Source organism: Kogia breviceps, chromosome 13, assembly GCF_026419965.1.
Source record: "Kogia breviceps isolate mKogBre1 chromosome 13, mKogBre1 haplotype 1, whole genome shotgun sequence".
Taxonomy (NCBI): Eukaryota; Metazoa; Chordata; class Mammalia; order Artiodactyla; family Physeteridae; genus Kogia; species Kogia breviceps.
The window spans coordinates 59385918-59411076 of NC_081322.1; the positions used below are offsets into that span (position 1 = coordinate 59385918).

General features: G+C 38.8%; 1 protein-coding gene across 7 annotated transcripts in view; it reads right to left on the reverse strand.

Moving 5' to 3' along the window:
* Positions 1–2549: 2549 nt before the first annotated feature.
* The window catches only part of ARHGAP18 (Rho GTPase activating protein 18), a 188806-nt gene continuing 166196 nt past the window's right edge, over positions 2550–25159 (reverse strand). For 4 of the 7 annotated variants that reach the window (XM_067010739.1, XM_067010738.1, XM_059083783.2 and 1 more), the window contains 5 exons: positions 21492–21698; positions 20305–20445; positions 9152–9276; positions 5410–5474; positions 2550–3829 (listed from right to left, as the gene is read on the reverse strand). In XM_067010739.1, coding sequence (XP_066866840.1) covers positions 3738–3829; positions 5410–5474; positions 9152–9276; positions 20305–20445; positions 21492–21698 — 630 coding nt within the window. In that variant the 3' untranslated portion in view covers positions 2550–3737. Of the gene's footprint in view, positions 3830–5029; positions 5475–9151; positions 9277–20304; positions 20446–21491; positions 21699–25159 lie in introns of all 7 variants that reach the window. The other 3 variants (XM_059083784.2, XM_067010737.1, XR_010836038.1) reach the window with 2 other exon arrangements.

The window sequence follows — 25159 nt, forward strand, 5'->3', positions numbered from 1 at the left end:
CCTTTAGCTCTGAGTCACAGTCCACTGCTGAATGAGTCTACACTTGCCCATTAACCTTGCTTGAAGTATTTTATGTATGGAATATCTGAGCCTTTACTACTAAACTGTTTTATTACTAAGCCAGGACACGCCCTCTGCCTTACTGAGTAATTTCCCTCTGCAGCTGCAGTCCTCAGATGCTGAATAAAAAAGGGCAGATTTCTCGAAGTTGCCTCCTTGCCTTCTCTTGACTCAAACATCTAGAGGATTCATGAAAACATCCAAATACTTTTGATCCTTGAAACCTCTGGATATGGAGGGCTGACTGTACTTATTAATTCATTTTATTTAATTATTTGTCTCTCTCCACTGGAATGTAAGAGTAGAGCTCTTCTCCTCACTGATGTACCTCAAGGGTAGAGTGTACCTGGCACATACATGTAGGTACCCAATAAATATTTGTTGAATGAAGAAACAGGCACATATACACTAAAGACAGATGTTATTATGTCCTCTTAGACATCTCTCTTTTTAATTTCCTGGTTCACTGTCTTCCTCTTATCATGATCCTTCTGCTTGAAATAGACGCTGCCAAAACATTTAATTGTGTGGGACTTCCCTGGTGGCGCAGTGGTTAAGAATCCGCCTGCCAATGCAGGGGACACGGGTTTGAGCCCTGGGCTGGGAAGATCCCACATGCCTCAGAGTAACTAGGCCCGTGCACCACAACTACTGAGCCTGCGCTCTACAGCCCGCAAGCCACAACTACTGAGCCCACGCTCCACAACTACTGAAGCCCGTGCACCTAGAGCCGGTGATTCGCAACAAGAGAAGCCACTGCAATGAGAAGCCTGTGCACCGCAACGAAGAGTAACCTCAACTCGCTGCAACTAGAGAAAGCCCGTGCAGCAACGAAGACCCAAAGTAGCCAAAAAATAATTAACTAATTAATTTAAAAAACCATTTAATTGTGACTCAGAGAACCCTCCTCCCACCCTACCTCTCCACTCAACAAATTAAGGATAAAAGCAGACTAACTGAACATAGAAACCTTGAAATTATTATTTACAATTTTCACAATCAGTGATCTGGGAGAGATCCATGCTGTTCTTACCTAATTGTCTTGCAGATGCCTGGCACGGAGTCTTAACCGCATACTCTGAACTCAGGTTCACTTTCCAAACTTCCAAGTTTAGCTGCGAAGGAATTCCTGACCAATAGTGCCACCTACTGATCAATAGGTGAGAAATCAGGACAGTGAGGAAGAAGGTACAAACCAGTCTAATCTGAAAAGTAGGAAAAGATAGTGATGAAAAATCCCATAAAGTCAGTAAAATAAACTGCTTTTCCCAAAGAGTGCTAGCAAGGAGTTTACACTGAATTCTATAGCAGCAGTAAGCAAATATTGTGCAATTGTAAAGACTCATAATAACCCCCTTCAGAAAAGAGGAAGCACTTCCAAAACATTAACAGGGCAACCAGTTTTTTATAAAATACCAGCTCTCTGTTTTTCACCAGCAACTTAAGAATTAGGATATTTGAGAGGCAAAGCAAATATATTTGTTGTTTTTATTTTCCCTCCCATACAAACAAATAAAAACTAATCTACCCAGAGATTTAAAATTCACTAGAAAAAAAGAAAATTACCAAAAAGGCATTTGGAAAAATGCAAGGACATTTATATTTGAGACTATATACTATAACGTTTCTCCTTTTTTATAAGTGTAGATAGACGTTTTTCTTGGTTATTTAAACGCAGTACTTACTGTTCAATGTCAACGAACACAGGTCATGAGTTCTAAGAAGGACTCAAATAAAATGGCATTTTCATGTTTATTTACCAAGATCTGCTACTTTTTCATTATCAAAAGCCTCTTGTGTCTCCCCACTCCCTGCCCTGCATAGTAAATGTGGTGACAATTAGTTGACACATGCTTTAGGCAGCCATTTATCTAAATCATATTCACCCCTGTCTTTTATTTAAGTTGGGCACCCCTAAAATGCTTTAAGCACCTGATTTTGCTTTTACATTGTTAACTGTCTTCATTAAATGAAAATAGTAATAAAACATTTTACTGAGAAATTAATATATACTGTCCAAATCAGAAACAGAATACAGTGTGTTTTAAAAAATCCTAAAGAATAGAAATTTGCATAAGAAAAAAAAAGAAAGGAAACAAGTTTAAATCTTCCACGTGTCTTCCCACTTTAAAAAGTACACAGGAACAATAAATAGGAACAGTAAAAGAATAGAAATGGCTTTTAACAAAAACAAAAGTAGTCCATTATTATACTCATGAACGGATAGGGTTAAAAGTAATAATTCCAAGAGAAGATAATTTAGAAAAATGCATTTAATTATAAAAATTGTTTAAATAAAAAAGCAATGGCACAAATCACCACAAAGATATTTAAGTGATCATATCCACAGGCTGCTCTTGTAATTAAAATTTGCGACTGTTCTCATTAGCAGCATTTTTCCCTCCTAATTAGAGTGACATCAAGAGCTTCTGAGAATGTGCAATTTTTCCTAAAGTCCTAATAAAAGTATCATAAACACAGTTGTGCAATATTTATTTACATCACCTTTTATTTACTACACTCTAAACTCAAAAAATATTGAACATTTCTCTCACTTCATTCCTCTTATTTACAGTACAGAGGCTCATCTCTTTTCACAATATGGTTTGTGCATTAAAATCCCTGGGAATAGTCCTTTCCACTGCATTTTAATAAATTTGCTCTGATTATTTAAAATAAGGACACAAACAAAAGCTTGTTCATATGACTGTGTCATACCCAGAAGAATAACTCTTACTGTTGACTTATTTATGAGTTAAAAAAAAAATCCCTCTTTCAGCAGAATACATTCTCAACAATTACTGTATCATACAATCATGCATATTTGTACTGTTAATATGACAACAGGTAAAGCCAGCTATGACTTTTTAAGTTTCATTTAGAAGACTACAGCATACGTGAAGTGACCTGGCTTTCACTCTCTTGTTATCCATAATCCAGTTATTCCACATGGATATTTTTTATTTATCCTGAGTATGTAAGTCTTAAATGGTGCAGTAATAATTGGCAGTTTCTGACAGTTCTATTTTCTTGAGAGTGGATACAGTTCTGTGCACATATGTCAGATGAACTGAAAAAAAAATGCAAATCACTTCATGTGATAAAGCAGAAAGAAGTGGGATGCTATTGTTTGAACAAATGACTCAAAGAGATAAATATTAACATTCAATAGAGACAGGAATACTGTTGAATTCAGTCTGGTTTAAGAGATACTGTCTTTACAACTTGCCATACCTGGCATTTGTTACCTTTTTGGTTGAAAAGTAAACCCATTTGGGGGAAGGCAGATGTCAGGAGGAAAGGTGAAAAAGCATATATTACTGTATGTATTATTTTAGGAGAAAAAGAGAGAGGGAAGAGAGTATATTTTCACATTTTAAAAAATGATGTCACTTCTGGACACATTCCCCAGAGTGTATGAAAATAGCCTCCAAGCTAAATAAGCCCCCCCTTTCTTCTCACTCCAGAGATGTTTTCTAATAATAATATGAATAATAATAATTAACATAATCTGGCAGCAGCACAAATCTATAACTTTTTAAAGCTTGAGTGTGTCACTATTCAAGAGTCAGGTACATTTGAATAATAAAAGTGTCCCACTGTTTCTTTTATTTACACTCTTGACCCAGCAAATATGACTAAGGGAGTCCTTGCGGTTATTTGCAGCGTTAAGACTTCTATGATGGCTTTGACTTTATAACCCATTCAGCATTGGGGTTGAGCTGATATAAGTCCTTCATGTAAGTGTCGTCATCGAGGCAGCGTTCCCCTAGTAAAGAGATGTTGCATCAGTTTAATACAGTGGGGAGATAGGGATGCAATTTTAACTTTAAGCCTAGTGGTTTAACTCTGAAGTCTTACGCTTCGAAACAGTTATCATTTTTTCTTCTCTCCCATAATATTATAAGGCTTGGCCAAATATTGGAAAAGTCGATTGAGTAGTTCTTCTCTGTGCAGGTTTCAAATTAATTTAGGAAGTTGAAAATTCTGATGGGCTTTTAAATGGTTCCTTAAAAGCTTATTCACCTTTATTAAGAGTGGCAACAGTTTTGAATTGACCTAAGTAAAAAACCATGCTTAATTCCCAATATCTAATAGCAAAATGCAAAATCAAATATACTAATACTTAATCTATTTTTTCTAATACTTAATCTTGATTAATAGAGTTAACAATACAGAGTTCTAGTGGAGTTGTGGTTTATTTAAATTTTTAGGAGCCTTCACATTCTTGTATTCAACTTTCAATATTTACTAAAATTTTTAAGTCCTAGAAAAAAATTCTAAAAACTTATCTTAAAATATTTTCAATTACCATTTTGAATTAAACACCATTTCATTTATTTGTGGACAATTTCACTCTTACCTTTTTAAAGGTCAAAATACGAGAAAAAGTTTATTTTGAATTTTAATAAGAAGATGAGTACAACCCATTGATAATTACACGTGGGAAAATAAAATATGAGACACGGTCAAAACTAATCCATTTATCTTATTTCTATTTCATAAGCTAACAATATGTTTATGTATGCATATGTATATTATTTAGCGGGCAATCAACAATGGCAAAAATAACTTCTGCTTTCCCTAAATAGATCTAGTACTGTACCATAATAAAAGTGTCATCTTGGTCTTAAATGAGCTCAAATACTTCCTTTATTAAGATGTGCCATCAGTGTATAAAAAAGAAAAAAGTTTTGAAAAACTGCATTAACCATTTTAGAAGTTATTCCTGTTTTAGGGAACCTGCCTTTGGCTCAGGTTCCACATAGATGGGCATTTGTACAAAGAAGCTCTAAAGAGCCAGAACAGAAAGGTGAGACCACTAAAAAAAAATCCACAATATTCATCAACTATCTGCAGCTTGCTATATTTTACTTCTAATTTCTTTTTCTCTCCCAAAGATATAAATAATAACCATTGGCAATGTCAGATCAGCATATGGAATGCAAGATTTTTAAAAAGTGCTTACCGGGACTTCCCTGGTGGTGCAGTGGTTAAGAATCCACCTGCCAGTGCAGGGGACACAGGTTCGATCCCTGGTCCAGGAAGATCCCACATGCTGCAGAGCAACTAAGCCCATGCACCACAGCTACTGAAGCCCGTGCGCTTTAGGGCCTGCGTGCAGCAACTACTGAGCCCGCATGCTGCAACTGCCAAAGCCCAGGCACCTAGAGCACATGCTCCACAAGAGAAGCCACTGCAATGAGAAGCCGGCGCACTGCAACGAAGAGTAGCCCCTGCTCGCCGCAACTAGAGAAAGCCCGCGCACAGCAACGAAGACCCAATGCAGCCAAAAATAAATAAAATAATAAATAAATAAATAAATAGCAACAACAAAAAAGCGCTTACCAATATTTCCTCCAATTTCATACAAAAAAACTTCCCCATTCTTGAGAGTCTGGGCAACCCCACTACTAGGGATAAAACAAACCGATTAGTTGCATCATCAGACAGCTTGCAAGTAAATCACTTTAATGCCTTTGGGGAACTCTAGCTTGTATGGAAAATTCATAACTTAGACATACTGTAATTATCTACACGTTTGTATTTTCCCATCTGTTAAATGTGCTGAATAGGTAATAAAAATGTCCCGCCTGTAAATTAAAGTAAACAAATGGAACTGTACATCTGAAGGTGAAATAATAAATCAGTATCTAAATTTGTAAAGTTAAAAAGTAACATTTTAGCTGCCAATAAAATTATTAATAGGGTCATCTATTTTGCATAGGGGCCAAAAAGGTCCTCATAAAACTCTAAGAAGTAACGTTGCCACCTTAGTTTTCACAGTGTATTTATTCAATAGGTATTTATCACAGGTTTGCTGTGCTGACCACTCTAATAGTCTGCAAGATGAATAAAAAGACTAGGACGTGGTTCATAAACCTCCCTGTGCTGAACGTCCAAATACGGGAGGTACATACACTCAAAATAGAATCAAAAATACTCATTACGAAGACTTTACAAGGAGGATGCACGTACAGGTTTATACTCTTCAAAGAATAAACTCTCCAGAACATTAGGTTCAAACAATAAAAACGGGTAAAATTCAGTGGTTTACAAAACTCTCTCTATCTGGGAAACCTGCTAAAAATCAGATCTAGGGCTCTAGAAACTCTGATTTAATATGTCTACATGAAGCCCGAGAATGTGGTTTTTAAATGCTCTCTAGTGGGCCTCTGATGCACAGAAAGATTTGTGAACCACTGACAGAAGACCCTGAGGACACACTCCCTGGAATTGAGAAGAGAAAACCAGGTCTGACTTTTATCCAAACCGTTAGGAAAAAAAAAAAAAACGTAGAGGCTTTTTTCCTAACCAACCATTTAATGGCTCATCTGGTTATCCAGCTCCATCTACTCTGCTGTCCATGACACACTGACTGCTCAGCGCTACGCGGGTCCTCATGCTTAAGATCCGCCCTGCTAAGCTGTATCCTGACCAAGAGACAATTCACTTAGTTTTCAAACTGGCAAATGCTTATTTTTGAAATTAAATAATGTAATAATTATATTTTCATTTTTAATATAGTACATAACCCAATAAACTATGAGTACAAAAAGAGTCATTATTTCATGAAAACCAAGTGGAATGTGTTGGCAGACTACAAAAGAATTCTAGTCAGATATCGTTCTCGGACTGCTTCTTGAGTATCTATGTTCTTATTCCACTTTAAAGAAACCTGAACTGGATTTCCCGGTATACGTGAGCTTTCACTTAATACTAATCAAAAAATCCATATAGAAAAGACAACAGTCGTTATCAAAGACTGGTGAACGCATTGGGCATTTATTTTATGTCATTCATGTGTTCTTGGCTTCAGTGGAGAAAGAAGGGGAAGAAAAGGATGGAGGGAAGTAGGGTTTCCCACTGTCCGGATACACGTGGAATGCAAATGGGAGGAGGGGAAAGTGGTGAAAGGAAGATACATATAAACACTTATTGAGAATTTCACTTATTAGATGGCCCAGACAGATAATGCTATGTGCTTCACGGTCATTTTCCCAGTTAATTATCACAAGGCTATAATGTAGGCCCACTTTTACAATAAGGAATCTGGGACTTAGAGAGATTATAAAAACTAGCCTAAGATGATTCAGGAAAAGCTGGTATTTGGATCCAGATCATCTGCTTCTGGCATCCCCAAGCATAAGGGAAAGGGCTGAGGACTGGGGGGAAAGGGCAAATGGACCAAGATGCTTACCAGACTTCCCTCTGGGTGGAGCAGGATGGCAAGAACGGGGGAGGTAGAAGAAGGGATTCCACTTAAGGGTATAGCAAAGCACCACAAGCAGAAAATCCAAATATGCAAATGGCAATTGTCACAAAACTGGTGCTTTCTTATAAGAATATGCCTACTATTATACTACTCTACCCTAAATATTGAAGTCAGAGTGGAATATATCATACAACTTCAGAGTCACACCTTGCATCGTCCACAAGTAGAGGAACACAAGTATAGATTAAATTGAGTGCTTGGGCCCTGCAAGTAAACGCCTTGTAAATTAAACCATGTCTAGCCTGGAAGAGCTGCTTATATCTGAAGTCTGGCCAGATCTTCAAGTACACCCTTTGGGAGAGGGTGGGAAGTCAGCCCTGGTGGGAAGAAGGGCATCTACTTGGTCACCACAGGCAGTAGAGGAAGTGGACTGACTCCCTTGAAGTGGAGAGAACTTTTAGGGAGCAAAGACATATAAGATATTCCAACTGCTCCCAGAACTTCATCCCCCAGAATTCCAACTGGCCCAGGACTTTAATCTCCACAAAGTCCATCTAGTCCCAGACTCTGCACCAATGGCCCCCAGATTCATGATAGCCTCTAGGCGCTAGAGCCAGTATGGAGAGGGGTTAAAGGACCTCCTTGGGGGACAGAAACCACAGATTTAGAGCTCAGCTCTACTCCACCACCTATGTAACGCATGACCTTGCAAAGTCTTGGTTTTCTTATCAGTATAACAGAAGTAAGATAATACTTCCTTCAGAGCATGGTTGAGAGGGAAGTTTATGCTGGCTTACTGAAAGCCCAGAATTAGCAAGAAGACACTCTTTTATTTCATCACCATCTGTTAACTGCACGGGCTCATCTCTTCTCCCAATTTACAAACCATGAGGGAAGACAGTTTAAAATATTTTTTATAACCCTTCCAACATCTAGCAGAGAGCCGTAGACAGAGCAGACACGTATTAAATACATGTGGTTCTGTATTAAAATTGGAGAAGTTCTGGCAGAAAAGTTGAATGTTAGACTGAGGAGATGAAATTCTATGGGAGACAGAATATACAGAAGCTAAGAGGCCAACGTCCCTGATGTCCCTGTCTTTAAAAGAAAAAAAAAAAAATTAGATTTGTTTCAATGGGTGGAAATGAGGGGGGAAGCATTAAAATATAATTTTAGCTCAAAATAAGAATTTGAACATTGAAATGCCTATACCCTGTTTGAACCCCTAAAATTCAAGAAAAGATAGCGCAAAATGTCTCTGAAAGTGTACGTGGGAGGGATGCCAATGACCTTCAAAGGACTCCTCCTGACCCACCAGCTGCACACAGAGGGGAAGGCTTGGTCGTTCCTACTGAGGATAGTGTGCTTTCTCCTGCTAACTTTCAGAGCTCCAGGCACCGGCTGTCCCCTCTCAATTCTTTATACCTTCTGTTTTAAAATTTAAGCACTTCTTTGTATTCATATATTTCCTAGAAGACGTTGTATCTTTTTTGTTTTTTTTTAATCCCACTGTACCGTAATTCGTGATTTTCCTAACAGCTTACACCCAGTAATTAACCTCCAATCACCATATTCTGGAGAGAATATTGAGAGGCGTCATGTATCAAGCCCACAGCAGGCACAGTGAAGGAGTGCGCAGACCTCCTGCTTGAAACAGGCTCCACTTGAACACAAACTACACCCAATGAACTCAACTCATTCCAACAGTCTAATTGTTAAGTCTGCTTTTGTTTTCTGCCGGGAAGACAACATTTTTAAGCCCTCACACCAGCCATAGTTTTTAAAAAAAAAAAAAAAAAAAAAAAAAAAGAGGGGAGGGAAAGAGAGAGCAAGTGAATTATACCATGGAATAATTAAAACAAAACAGGCCTCTACCTTTCTTGGCTGAGAAACCTGGCAAGTACATCACTGGCTCTGAGTTCTTCAGTTAGCTGTATTGCCATGGAAACTTTCGAAAGATGGGGAGCTTGCACTCGAATCACTCCCTGAGGAACATCAGCCTGCAAAGCAATAATGACACTGGAACAAAGCTGGCTAGCAGCTGGAACATGTAACTCTGTACAATGCATTATATGGTAAGTGTGCTTAACTACTACGCATTTTACTTCACTGCATAAAAACCTTAACTACTATATAATGTAATTGGCTAAATTACATCAAACCTCAAATATCCTCTTAATGGTGATAGGGGAACTTCATAATGCCTGTGCAGTAATGCTTAATTATTTTTAAAGATGTAAAGAATGACAGCAATAACCATTACTGCCATATTAAGTGCTGATTTCTGAGTGTTATCTACTAGAGGGTGCTTCCTCATGTAGCAATTTATGAAATTGAATCAGAAAGAAGTTACTTTGCATGCTATTGCAATGTATGCATTTTAAAAAACATTTCTGCACATTCACAAAATTCCACAAACATTATTGTCCCTGAGAGTATTAAAATAAATGAAACATACTTTTCTAATACATTTGTATTGTGTCTGCTCTTCACTTGGCTGATGAGCAGACACTGTGACCGCATACTTTGAACTTCTAAATCCTTTGCCCACAGACATTCAGAACATTTTATGTTTTTGGAAGGTTATCAGAGAAAGATTTTGAGGATTGTGATATCAAAATATCAACTATGGCATTCAAAATATTAGGCTTCATTAAGTCCTAACGGTTCTGCTAAAATAAATACTAATTTATTATTTATAACCGTATGTTCTTGAACAGATCTTAGACCAAACACCATGCACGAGTTATGTTTAAACATAATGCTTTAAACACTACAAACACCCTGTTTAATTTAACCAAAATTTACTAAGCATCTACTGAGTACCAGGCATTGTGCTAAGTCTACTTACCTAGTAAAATAAATAAGACACAAGTCCTTTGCTGCACAAGATTATTTTTGTGCTCATAATAGCATTTTTAAATGTATATGGTCTTGAATTTTTTTTTTAAACAAAGTATAAATATATCACAGATGGAATTAACGTGATTCTTTTCAACGTTTAACAAAAATAAGATGATTTTTAGATCGGGCTGCATAAAAACGCAGGTGCCCCCAAAAGATATAATAAGACTGCTTCTCAGTAACATCTGAGATGTAGTGCGGGAATAACAAAGAAAAGCGGTCCTGCACTGGACTATCAAGGGAGAAAAGGGCTGCATATGACAATGGCTTCGTTCCCTGAAGCCTACAAACACATGCTCAACCTGTAGAGACAGCCTGAGCCCTCACCTGACCACTCGGTGAAGCCCCAAAGGGTGCACTCACTCCAAGCCAGACAAAGACAACGCGTGTGGTTCTGCCCGCTCACCATCCTGCTAGACTAGACGAGGGACTGCATTCCTAGCAGCCTTGTGTGACTCCTCTCCTTGGGGATACTGAGCTCAATCCAATCCCTAAAGGACGTCCTGATCCCAACCTGTGCCCAGACCCCTCAACTCCTGCTCCATCTCTCCCATCCAGCCTGGACCCTTGGCTTGGTTTGTTGACTTCCAATTTCTGGGGCTTGTAGTTTGGCCTGATACCTTATTTAGTCTCTGACCTTCACCTCGCCTCTAGTTTACAGGTCTAATTTGTCTTTTGCCTTGATTCTAAGACAGATTTTATTTTCACTTGTAGCATTTTGAAAAATGAGCTGCTTCTTACAATGGATGGGGCATTTCACGTGGTAGTGTTGTTACCTTTTTCCAAAGCAGTTATTCAATCAATGAAGTATCTCATAATTCAGGGATTACGCTACACGCACTTCTCCCTTAGGGTTCACCTCTAGCTTATATCCTGCTGTGTCCATCTGCCTGCTGTCCTGGCCTCAACTGTTTCCTCATAGGAGGTGAAAAACAATAAGCTGGGCCTGACAACTGGAACGTCGGAGCGAAAATTGTAATAGCAACAGTTGAAGCGCTGAGTCTGTATTCATAAAATCCAATCCACCTTGCCTACTCAGGGAAACAAGTATCAGTATTTTGGATTCTGTTAGTCTATTGTTATTATTATACTATAGGAGGGTCCTCAACAGCAGGTTGGGGTTTGCAGATCGACATCTACTTTATGCTGATTTAAAAGTTAGGAAATTCTACTCAAGTCACAGTGCCAAATATCCTTACATAGAGGCTTTCTTTGGTGAAAGTAATAGCAGCAAAAACTGTTTCCATAATTACATCTTATACAACCCTAGAATATCAAAAAAGGCAGGCAAACGTATGCTGACATTTAAAGTGAAATAAGTTGATATGATTAAGTTTTTATATATAGAAGGTCTACAATAAATGAGTTACACAAGCAAAATGATCCAGAAAAATAATATGTTGCCATAAAGAGTTCAGGAATATACCAACCTTCCTCTGCTCCCTGCCTCCCCCACTATCTCTTGTGGCATATTCCATTCTTTGGATAAAAAAGGACAGTCAAAATTCACTACAAACACCATGCTTTCCTATCTTTACATGTGCTCTCCTCCCCTTCTGAAATATCCCCTGCTACCTATCCATTTTTCAAGGCCCAGCTCACACACCTCAAACGTCATGAAACACTCAGTGGAGGGTTTCTGACTCCATAGAATCAAGAGGAATTTCCTCTTTCCACTGAATCTCTTTTATGATGGAGATCCTAATATATGACACCTGTATTCTAGTTACATGCCACATATCTGAGTCACATCTGCAGCCATCTATCAATGTTTACTGATTACATGAGTCACCTAAAAATACTTCTCACTGAGGACTTCCCTGGCAGTCCAGTGGTTAAGACTGCACTCCCAATGCCGGGGGCACGGGTTCAATCCCAGGTTGGGGAACTAGATCCTGCATGCTGCACGGCATGGCACGGCAAAAAAAAAAACAAAAAAAACCATATATATATATATATATATAATTTCTCTCTAAAAATGGTATGCTAATAAAAGTAAAATTTCTCCAGAATAAAATAAACTATACCAATGAGTATTTTCCTTAATAGCAGAAAATAGTCTTAGGAATATTGTCTGAAAGAAACAAGTTAAGTTGCTTCTATCTACCACATGGTACTACTATTCCCCTTGCTACTGGGAAATGACAGGGAGGGAAAGAGAACAGAAGAAAGGAATTAAAGATGCTACAAGGGATAATTGAGTCATTTGGTTCTGCAGAGAGTAACCAACATTAGCTTGCACCTGCTTGGGGATGCAGCCACTTTTCCCCCAAGGCATCTCATGAACAACTAAAGACCCCTAACAATATGACCATGGCCTATATTTTCTAAATGAGGTCAGGGATCATACTTTGGAGAGCATGGCCATGATTTCTTGTAAAACACAACACTGAAATCAGGGTGGTGTCAGGGGTTGTACCCGATAACACCACAACTGACACAGGAATCCAGAGTCTCTCTGATTGTTAGTTTAGAAGGAAGAGGCCCAGGTACCAGCTTCTGCAGGCACTTGAGAGTCCTCATGCGTATGTGAAAAGTCAGGTAATTTCTGTATTTTGGCTTTTGCCAGCATATGGGGAGTGGCGTGTGTACAGGTTTCTTATGGCTATGAAATTAAACATTTCCCACACCCTTCCCCTCAGTGCATGTGTATGTTTGTGTGTGTGTGTGTGTGTGAGAGAGAGATAGTAACAATTCTCAGAGTGTTTATTTCTGTGGTAATACATCCCATCTAAATTCTCACAACAATAAAAAGATTAACAGCCTGACTCAACTTGAATCTACCGTGCCCTTTGCTGTTGGAGGAGAAATTAGTTTAACCGGTAACGTGTAATGGTTAAAGGTGAACAGTTTAAAAGTTGTTTCTGGAAAGTTTTCCCTGGATTTCTTGACAATGGTGGCCAAATGATATTTACTAAAGATGATAAACAATAAATGATGTCAAAGCTCTCATTTAAATAGTGTATGACAACGACTATTAAGCTCCAGGATCATGGTGTATCAAATACTAAAGCTATTAGTATGCTAATTACACTGAGCTGCCAAGCTTTGAATAGACACAACATGCCTGATCATTAAGCCAAACCGTCTGTTCTTAGCTTGAGCCATAAAAATAACCAAGTCTGTGAGTAGTAAAATCTTTGTAACCTTCCTATTTCACTTTTTTCTTTTTTTTTTTTATTTTGCCTTAACAGTTGTGACTCTGTCCCTTACTTTTAAATTTCTTTCGTGTGCTTGTGAGCTGAAGTTTTATGATGTACAGCAGGACTGAAGAAGAGCAGTATTTGACTAACATGCCATTAAAAATTAGTCACAAAGGATTTTACAACTTACAAAAATGTTAGTTAATTTCTTAGGCACGCAAAGACTGTTAAAATAGAGAAAATGATCTCATACGGCCCTCACATGTTTTACACATTGAACTAAAGTATATTTAAAAAATGGGATTTTAGGGCTTCCCTGGTGGCGCAATGGTTGAGAATCCACCTGCCGATGCAGGGGACACGGGTTGGTGCCGCGGTCTGGGAAAATCCCACATGCCGTGGAGCGGCTGGGCCCGTGAGCCATGGCCACTGAGCCTGCGCGTCCGGAGCCTGTGCTCTGCAACGGGAGAGGCCACAACAGTGAGAGGCCCGCGTACCACCAAAAAAAAAAAAAAAAAAATGGGATTTAGTTCTTACTATCTGGTAAAATAAACAATGATTTAAGTATTTTCTCAAAAGGTGTAGATAAATACTGTGTTGCTCATATTTTTACACTCTAGAGATCATAAATTTAATGTCAGACCCTTAGGAGAAATGTTACTTTCTTCTTTTAAATTAAAGGCTAATTTAAATGTAAAGCTGACATTTTTAATACTACAAAAAAACCTTTTATCTTCAAAAGGGCAAACTGGACATATAACTTTCTCAAATGAAGGCCAGATATAACACAGATCTTTGAAAATGTAACAAGGACATTTTAGCAGGGTATCTTAAACTAAAATGGCATATTCATCACTTGGAGGTGGAGATACAGAAGTCGTTCTCTGTTGTCTTAAACTGTCTGTTCTGACTATAACTGGGCTTTTGTTATCCAAATGCTTAAACTTTTATCCAACTTACAGATTCAGAGAATTTTAAAGAAGGGCCTGAAGTAACTTCCATAATTAATAATCACTTAATTGATAATAAAATAAGTTCTGATTTTTTCTTTTAATATGGTATTTTTTAAGTACTATAAAAAAATCAGAGAATGTCTGAAAAAGAAACAAGATTTGTGCTTGATATTGTAATTTGATTTTCCACATGGGTCCCCAAGTAGATCCAGACACTGTTTCGAGACCTAAAGCAGATGCTTGAAACTGTACCTGCGACAATGCTCTGGGTCAGAGTTGTTAAGTGAAACCAGAGATGGAATTCTAAACAGAGCTGTGACTAGACACACAACCTCGGCCACAAACGACCTAGTCTACACCGCACTGCTGCCAACTCCAGGATTCTTCTGGAGAATGGCAGAAGATGAGAGAAACAGATTTCTTTTCCATGTCCAAAACCCTAAAAATGTTGCCAGATCATTTTGGAACTTTTAGTGAGTCATGTAAGCTCTCTAAAGCTCAAGCTCTCAACTGTTAATTAAGGGTATGGACCAGCAGATCATCCTGAGTTAACACTGAAGCTCACCTTAGGAAGAGAGAACTTTTGTGGGTTTTTTTGTTTGTTTGTTTGTTTTGCGTTACGCGGGCCTCTCACTGTTGAGACCTCTCCCATTGCGGAGCACAGGCTCCGGATGCGCAGGCTCAGGGCCATGGGCCCAGCAGGCTCAGCTGGGCTCACGGGCCCAGCGCGGCATGTGGGATCTTCCCAGACCGGGGCACGAACCCGTGCCCCCTGCATCAGCAGGCAGACTCTCAACCACTGCGCCACCAGGGAAGCCCAGGAAGAGAGAACCTTTGTTCCCTCCACAATGAGGGCAGATGTGGTGAGCCGCTTGGCTTATTTCACAGAGCCCCACTTTGTGCTCACGCTCTCTCATAAATGTACAGCTTCCTTTTACTTTCAGAGGTAAGCTTAAATGACATTAGAAAAATCACCCAGATCTAAGTCCACAATGGACTTGAAACCTGCATGATTCAGCAATTCATAACCAGATGCTCATCAAAGCTGCCCTAGATCCTTTTTAGACAGAGATGCAGTCTGAGGTGATTACGGGTAAAATGATGAAAGGTCTGTGATTTCCTTAAAAATACTAAAAGGAAAAAAGGTGTGTGTGGAAGACAAGATGGAACAGGATTAAAAAAAGATGGGTGATTGTTGGTGATGGATTTATGGAGGTTCATCTACTATTCTATCTTTGTGTATGTAGAAAAATTCCATAATAAAATTAAATATATGTGCACACAAACACATATACAGCAAATGGGGGGAAATTACCCTGACAGTTTTTATACAATACACATGTGCAGGTACTGCTCTGGGAGTTTCTGATTCAGTGGGTCTGGGAAGCAGCCCAGGAATGGTTTATTGCTTTTTGTTTTTTAAAATAATACCACAGAAGCCCCTATTGTATATTTCTGGTTAAACACCATTATCTGGTCTTACTCTCATTTTATAGAATAAACTGAGACCCAGAGACAGAAAAAATGATTTGCCATTAATGTCTCGTTAATGGCAAAGCTAGGGCTATATCAAGCCAAATGACTTCTGGTGTTTGATGTCGTGTGTGTGTGTGTGTGTGTGTGTGTGTGTGTGAGAGATATCATTCCCAACTACAAGTTGAAGGCTATCAGAAAATGGTTATTTTCAAATAGTCTACAATTATGTTATTTTTCATCAAGTGTTTCCTCTTGCTGTAATTAATAGATGTAAGTCTCATTAGTACTTAAGAAATTCACATTTGTACCAAATAATTAATATGCTGCAGTCATTATAAACATTGGTCTTGTTAAGTAGATTGTGTCCCTTACAACCTGATTAAAACTATTAATTTACCTAGTCAAGCATGTCTTAATAACATGAATGCCCAATTATATATCGTTAGCATTAATAACATACAGAGGGCTTTAAAAAAAATATTGCCTTGATGAATTATCATGATCTATAATCTCTTATCTTTCACATTTCAATCCCTAGAAACCATGGTTTCTTCCATCAACAGTCACAGACAATGCTTTGGAGAAAGTCACAACTAACCTTTCGAATGCAAAATCTAGAGGACCTCTTATCCAAGGCTAACCTTACTCAACCTCTCCGTAGCATTTGGTACTACTGATCAAGCTCCATTACTTTATTCTCCCCCCGGGGGGCTAAGACACTACAATCTTCAACTTTCTCTTACTTCCTATTATTTCTTGGCCTCTTCTACCAGTTCCGTTTCCATGGCCCACTACTTAAACATTGGTGGTTTTGCCTTTTTGATTTCTTACCCCATATATCCACTTGTGTAACAGGAACCAGTCTGTGCCTTCAACTACAATCTCTATGTTGGTCCCAAATGCACACCTCCAGCTCTGGCCACCCTCTGAGCTTCAGGCCCACGTAGCCACCTTTCACAAAGGCATGTCAACCCCAAATGCCAAAAACTGACTACCTCATCAAAGTCTGTTCCTTTTGTTGGATGTTCTATCTTGATGATAAAATCACCCAAGGTAAAATCAGCAAGTCATTCTAGATTCCTTCTTTCACATTCGTTACATCTAATCCGTTTCACCATCTCACTCATGTGGGTCTTACTGGCTCACAGTCGACACTTCTTTCCATTCCCATTGCTGGGTCTTAGCTCAACCCAGAACTGTTTTTAAAGCTATATATTAAACATATCTAATAATGGCAGTAATACATGTTCAATTTTATTACTATACATAAGCCCAGGATTTGGGGATGGAGTTTTTCTGTGCTCTATGGGGAAAGAGAGGATAACAGTAGAGAGACCTGGATTTAAAGTCATACAGACTTGGTTTCGAATTACAGCTCCACCACTTCCTATCTAGATAACTTTAAGTAAGTTACTTAACTTTCCTGATCTGTTAAAAAAAAAAAAGAGAGAGACTATTTTAATAATAAACTCCAACTAAACTACTATGAATATTAAATAAAATGCTGGTAAAATGTTTAGCAGCATACCTGACCTCTGGTGAGCACTCAAAATAACGATAATTATTACCCCTTACAAATACAGCGATGAACTGATTTGTAACTTCTTCTTTCAACATATTACAAATATCTTCCAATGCCAATATATATACTTGTCCATTTTCATGGTATTTCATTATATAGATATGCCATAACATATATAACTAACCACCTCTATCCTTTTGGATTATTTCTAATTTTGGCCAGTACACAGAACATGGTAATGAACTTAAGCATAACTATTTGCATGCTCATCTGATTATCCCCTCTGAAAGAATTTCTAAGTCCAATGAGGAGCATGGTTTTCAAGATTTTGCCACATGCCAACTGCTCTCCAGAGGGATTCTACCAGTTTATATATTCCCATCAACAATGAAATTAGCTGGCGTCTCCTACCAAACCTCCTCTCTCACACTCCTCCAATGTATCCCTCACCTGCCATCATAACAGCTGTTCTAAAATGCAAATATAATCATGTAACTGCTGGGGTCACAGCTTTCAGCAGTTCCCTGCCACATACAGAATATGTGCCTCACTGGGCAGGAAGACCGAATTTTCCCTCTCAACACCCTCAGTCCTCCCCACTTAGATATCCAACACACACCTCACACTCAACAGGCCCTAGGTTGAAATTATGATCTTCCCTATCTAAGTGTCAATTCCACACATCAAAGAGTTGCTTAACAAATAAAAAACATGCATGCCAGTTTCATTAAAATGATCTGTGGGGAGAGTCAAGAAACACACACCAACAAGAAAAATGTGGGGACTGTGTGGGAGGGGATAGTTTATCGAAACGTAGATGGTTCATGTTCCACCCAAAGGGAACAGCTGCTACTTGGATCCAGGCAATTGTTACCCTGCAGGAAACAGGTCCCCTACGGCAAGGGGACATGAGGATGCTACCACCTCCAAACTGTCAAGTCAAGACAGAAGTCCAGACTTTCATGTTAAATCTTTTCGAGTTAATATTCTGGCAACTGATGGAAGCCTATGTAGAAAACGGATTAGTTGGTGACTCACCACATAACCATACTATTTGACATTATCTTCTACTTTCTTTGTTGTTCTGTAATTGTTTCCTGGGTATATTTTTTCTCCCTAAGAAAATGATAGCAGCTTGGAAGAAACCTCTGGCTGTTGAAACTTTTTCGACCGAAATGACAAGCTACATGACCTCCACTGTGGGCCACCAATACCAATGGTGACCACTCTACCAGGAAGCTCCTTTGCTAGGGAGACTTAACACCTGACACGTGTTTCTCACACCTCCGCTCTACTCTCTGGTGAAGCCCCTCTGATGCCCACTTCCTGTCTGATGATAGCTCAGGGTCCTCAGGTCAGGCTCCATCACACACCTCTAGTACTTCTGAGCTCAACCCTCCTACATCCCTCTCTGGCTCCCTGTAGGGGAGCAGCAGCCCCATCTCCTCTGAAGACCTAACAGAAGTGGGGCTTCAGCACCAAGGAGGCTCTTACTAGTATTTTGTCAGAATAATCGCTGAATTTCTCAGAAGGAACACCAAAACTCGGAGATGAAGTGACACCTAATACATGATGAAACTGAGAGTTAAATCCAGGCTTAAATCCCAAGCCTTAAACTGACAATATAGCTTCTAACTAGTCCAGACATAATTTTCAGACCAGCTCTCCTCTATTTAACCCAAAGTACAAACTAAAGAAATTCAAGTTGACGCTCTTTTTCTATAAATGACAAAATTAAACGTTTCACCTCCAAAAAAGGAACGTTTTAATTTTTGTCTAAGGACTTACTATTAAAAAGGTACAGCACAAATTTTGTTTTCTTAGATACACACTGTTCCTCAGAGTATCACATTACAACGGTCTTATTAAAAAGACAAGAATATAAAGTCACCTAAGTTAATGTGAATAATCAGGGCTACAAAAGAGAAGAGGTTCACGTATTCATAATGTCTTTAGAGGTAACAGAACATTCTCAGTTGATATCTCAAAAATCCTTTCTAACCTGTATAGTATTTCTCAAAAAATATAAACACTATGTACAATTCCCACTTACTAAATTTTATGCTTTTAAAGATACTTTGAAATTGACCAAAAAAAGTTTAATGCCAGGAAAATGCGATTTTGTAAGAGTGAGAGCTATAAATAAAGGAGAAAAAAAAATGTTGTGTATGATTGCTGGATCCCTAAGTAGGCCAAAGCAGAAAAATCAAAGGCTGATAATTGCATTTCCACATTATTCCACAAGATGTCAGCATGTAACTGAGGAACCTCTATGGTGGCGATGGTGGTGGAAGGGTGTCTTCACCATAAATAGAACAATAGAAACCCTTGCATTTCATGATCTTAAGTTAGAGCTTTGGTAACTCACTTCTTCTGAATGTGTTTTCATGTATATTTCATTATTTTAAACCCAGTTCTTACTATACTCTTACAGAAGTTTATGAATACTAAGAGCTAAATATCCCTTATTTGAAATATTTTAATTTTCTGCATTCCAACATAACTCTCTCCAAATTCTTAAGTTCCAATTAAGACACTTTAAGGACTTAGTGAAGTCTAGGAAAGATCTCAGGCACTACACCAATATTGACCTATTTGTTCATCTGGGTTAGTTTTTTCCCCCATTTTACAGATGAGAAAATTGAAGGAGAAAAGGTCAATGGTTCACACAAGGGACTCTTCAATTACTAAACATTACACATTTAGTGGGCAACTGGAATCTCCAGAGTCCTCTGTGTGTTTATGTGTGGGTGGGTGTGTGCTGAGACATTCCTGTCTTGTTATCTTCCTTTGTTCCTTAACAACAGCTCACATGCTGAGTCACCAAGACCTGTGCAACTATCCATATCAATCATTCTAATAGGAGCGTAGCTACCATTATTGATGCCTTTAACTTATATATAGTACCAGAGCCGACTAAGTGTGTAGAAATTCATCCTGCAAAAACAATCAAAACTCTTTGTTGTATATAAGATATTAAAAACAGTACTGCAATCTATATAACTACATATATCTTCAAGTTTTTCTTACATCATTTGCACTCTTATCTTGTTTTTCATATTTTTCCCGGTCATAAGCCATCTTCTTCAGCAATTTCTTCATGGCTTTTTTATCTTTTCTATGATTTTCAGTGTTTTGTTTCCTCACTTGGTTGACAATAAACTTGGGAATCTATGGAGAAATGAAATTAAGTTTGGGGAGGAAAAAGTAGTAGTACCATTTTAAACTATAGAAATAATTATCTTTATTTCTTATATTTGGAGAGAAGTAAAGGCTCTGTCTATTTGATAAGACTATGCCATTCATTAAATCGGTGGGAAAAAAATTCATCATATTACCTACCATGTGTACAGAGCATCCAGGTGATGAAAATTACCATCGTGTAAGGTTCAAAAAGAAGCCTGGGGGCTTCCCTGGTGGCGCAGTGGTTAAGAATCCACCTGCCAATGCAGGGGACACAGGTTCAAGCCCTGGTCTGGAAAGATGTCACATGCCACAGAGCAGCTAAGCCCGTGCACCACAGCTACTGAGCCTGCACCCTAGAGCCCGCGAGCCACAACTAGGGAGCCTGTGTGCTGCAGCTACTGAAGCCCGTGCACCTAGAGCCCGTGCTCTGCAACAAGAGAAGCCTGCACATCACAATGAAGAGTAGCCCCTGCTCACCGCAACTAGAGAAAGCCCGCACACAGCAACAAAGACCCAACGCAGCCAAAATATTCCTTAATTAATTTTTAAAAAGAAGTTTGGTGAAGTTCAAGGACATAGTGACCACCTTCTACGCCAGGACTGGAGACTGCCTGAGGTGACAGGCATTAGGCACCACGAGCTCAGCAGTTGGTCCCTTTAGCAGCCACCTATCTACAACCTAGCCTCCAACTAACCTATACCCTTCTAATAACAGCTAGTCTCTCCTGTCAAAAGAGAAAGAAAAAACTCACCAATAAACAAGAGCTGACAGGTACCTAGCAATAATCCAGGAAAAAATAATCCTCAGAAATTCCATTAGCAAAAATAAAATATTTTAGAAGTTACCAAATTGAAACACTTAATCGTGTAGGCATTTTAAAAACTGAGACTTTTAAAAGTAGACATCAATTTTTTAAACCACATTTGAAATCACCTATATTGGTTACCTTTTTATAGAGACTATAACAATAAAAAGACTTCAGAATCTAGATATCATCACTCATTAATAGAACTTGAAAATATATACTTACTGTCCACAGAAGTTTTTGATACTTAATCAATAAGTGCATGATATTAGCTATCCCAGCTGCCATTACAAATTCTCGCTGTTCACTGGACTTCAAACCCAATGTATGATACATGAAGAGATTCGGGGCCATGACCATTGCTACATTCATGACCGTCATCTTATTTTTCTCTTTATTGTCCACGACTCTTTGGAGAAATTCAAGCAGGGCCTGAAACAGAAATAACGCTTTGAGATCTGTGTTATACATGAATTTAAGAGATGAAGGCACTGCAGCATATGGGATTTTTATTTATTAAAAGAAATAATAAGTTGTGCATAACCACAGTCAGCCAGCCACATCCAGTGGGCCTTGTCCTCAAAGCTGCTCCATTGGTTAACACACCGGGGGCTGGTGCTGTGTTTCCGCTGTGGACTATGGCCATGGGGAATGAGGCAAGAGGACACACATCTGAGCTGGGTGGTGCGGAGAGGGATGGAGAAGCGTCACACTGCCTGCCTATCAAAGCCATGGGGCACTGAAAACTAGTTTAAAATATCAAACGAGTATTCTTCACTTGCTGCAGGAAGTGCTATACTTTTATCTCTAAATATTAAAAAAAAAATCCATTAAAAAGGCTCGTTCAATCTCAGTTGCATTTTTTTTAAAGGGACTCAATAGCTGGCTGACTTGAAATCCAAAGAGAACGGAGACTGGGATGGGGAGGAGGGGAAGTAGAGACAAAGAGAAGAGAATTTTTTTCAAAAAAATGAACGAACGAAAAGAAGCTTTTCACCAGAACAGGCTAGTTTATGCTCAGTTTGATGCCCCCCACTTCCCACCTCCATGGACAACACTTACGTGTCCTCTGAGCGCCCCTCCACAAAAGCCATGGCAGCTTAGATCACCCTCCTTCTGCTAGGGTATAAAGCTTTAAGTTCTTCTTTTCCTTTCTTTCTTGAATCAATTTTGGTCCAAAACATTAACAACAATAACTGCACAGATATTCAATGATCTCTACAGGCAAGGCATTGTTTTAAGAACTTCATAGAGATCACCTCACTTAATCCTGATTGGAAATAGATGACGTAATGATCCCCATCATACAGATGAGAAAACAGCTTCTAAGAGAATAGATGTAACTTACCAGAGGTCACAGAGCAAGCACATGGTGGAGAAGGAATGTTATTAACTGCCTGTCTATCTGGCTTTGTTTCTGAACTCTTAACTATTAAAAGAAGCATGTTATCATACTTAGCCTAAAATTCCTACCTGAAAAAGTTCAAATAAACTATGCCAAAATAGAAAAACAAAACCAGAACAAAAAAACTGTGTTCATCTCTCACAGGATTTCAGGGGAAAAAAATATTCCTATAAGCTCTAACAGCTTGATCTTGAGTCCAGTTTAGCTACTATATAGACCCTCAAAGTTTGAAACAAACTAAAGGCATAGCCTTACTATTTAACAATGAGATTTATGTATCCAATTTCTGGCCCAGTGCTCACAAAGTTAAACTGTAATCCAAGCATAAGGTTATATAGAAACAACACCTTCTCAAATGAGGACAAAAGATTAACTGGTAAGGTTTGGAAAAAATATTTAATTTTGTTCCAGAGACCAGAATAATTATTCAGGGACCAGTGTATCTCTTTCTTTACAAGCATAAATTGCAGAGATTAGGTAATAAACCACTTAAATGTGGGGTACATAATACAATAAAGTTATTCAAAATATTACTCTCAGGATATTAGAATATGTGTGTGCATATGTAGATATGAAACTAATAAAATGTTGACCTAGCCTTTGCTGAAAGAACTTCATCTTCGGATATATTTGCCTCTTCATCTGATCTATAAGCACTGTCCTTTCTTAAAAGCATCTATCACCAGGACTTCCCTGGTTGTCCAGTGGTTAAGACTCTGTGCTTCCAATGCAGGGGGCATGGGTTTGATCCCTGGGCTGGGAACTAAGATCCCACGTGCCACGAGGTGTGGCCAAAAAAACCCCACGAAAGTATCTATCACCAGTCTGGTGTTATGTAAGTATCACTGGACCCACTCTCTGAAAACTCAGTTTGAGTCTTAGCACAGTTACTTATTAGCTATGTGTGATCTTGGGATAAACCGTTCGGCATCCCTGTTCTTTAAAGTCTTCTCGTTCATAAAATGCGAATACTAATCTCCTAGCCTGCCAGGATTAAGCAAAAAAATGTATACAATGAACTTCCTAAAACTACAAAAAGGATAAACACATGCCAACAATTATATTAACATGAATTCCCCACTGATACCTTAACATTAGTCTTTGTTATTCCTCCAAGTCAAAGGTAGGTATGATCATTGGTCCAAATGCCCGATAACCCAAGGTTAAAAAAAAATCTTGGTCAAGCAGCTTGCCTAAAGACACCTATTGCTCTAGACTTAAACCAGGACATGGGATTTAACATGGTCCCTCCAAACTCTTAGATATGCTGTAGAAATAGCCTACACAGTCATGCATATGATCCCGTCCCTCCAAATGGCAACGGAAAAAGAGGCAATAGGACTGGAAAAATTGAGGAAGTTCACATTAAGCTTCCTGAAGTTACCTTGTGATGAAGTTTCCCTTCTCTTTTAGAGAACTAAATTTAGATGGTTTATTCTCTTATATATGGTATACTTGTTTTGATGTTTCTGTTATTAGAAATCTTGTTTGAAACCTTCATCACAGCTGGCTAATTAAGCTACTAAAGCTTAAGTAAATTAGCAAAATTACTTGTTTGGCATTTTCCATTTTTTTACCCCAAGAAAGTATTTTCTACCTTATTTATACAATTGTGCTCCCAGTAACCTTATAGGCTAAAATTAAAACTACTTTAAAATTCTAAAAAGTACACTTTTAAACTGATTTTGTCTTAAAAGAATATGCCTGGGACTTTATTTTATTTTTTTTGTGGTACGGGGGCCTCTCACTGCTGTGGACTCTCCCGTTGCGGAGCACAGGCTCCGGACGCGCAGGCTCAGCGGCCATGGCTCACGGGCCCAGCCGCTCTGCAGCACGTGGGATCTTCCCAGACCGGGGCACGAACCCGTGTCCCCTGCATCGGCAGGCGGATTCTCAACCACTGCACCACCAGGGAAGCCCTATGATTGGGACTTTAAAGGCAAAATCCAGGAACGAGTTCTAGACCAACCTCACCCAATAGGAACCATATCGAAATAAGTCTTTCCTCCCACATTTATTTGAACTCATTTGAATGCAGGCATATTTTAAGTAAATCATGTCTTTCAATTTCTATCTTATATTGGTCATTCACAGGGCCATCAAACAGACAGGCACCTTTATGTGAAAAAGAAAAAGATGGATTAAATTCCTCTTTCTAGGTAGTTGATGTCCTGTGTCAAGGGCACTGCTGGCAAGCAGAGAACAGACTGAAAATTGGTCCCTGCTTCATCCTGGGCCAGATGTCCTTATTTCAGCCACAGTCTACACACCCATACCCAGCAGCCCTGGTCACACAGTGTTTGAATGCAACCCTTTCTGGAGTTGGCCTCTGTCCCCAAAACCAAACCAAACCAAACATAACCTGCCTTCTCAGTTATTCATTCAGTTAACCAGTGAAGCGAAAGATTATTTTCTGACTTAGTAAAGGGACTAACTAACTCTTTGGAAGTTCTCCTGCAGCAATGCAGTGTTTTTATTCCAGCAATCC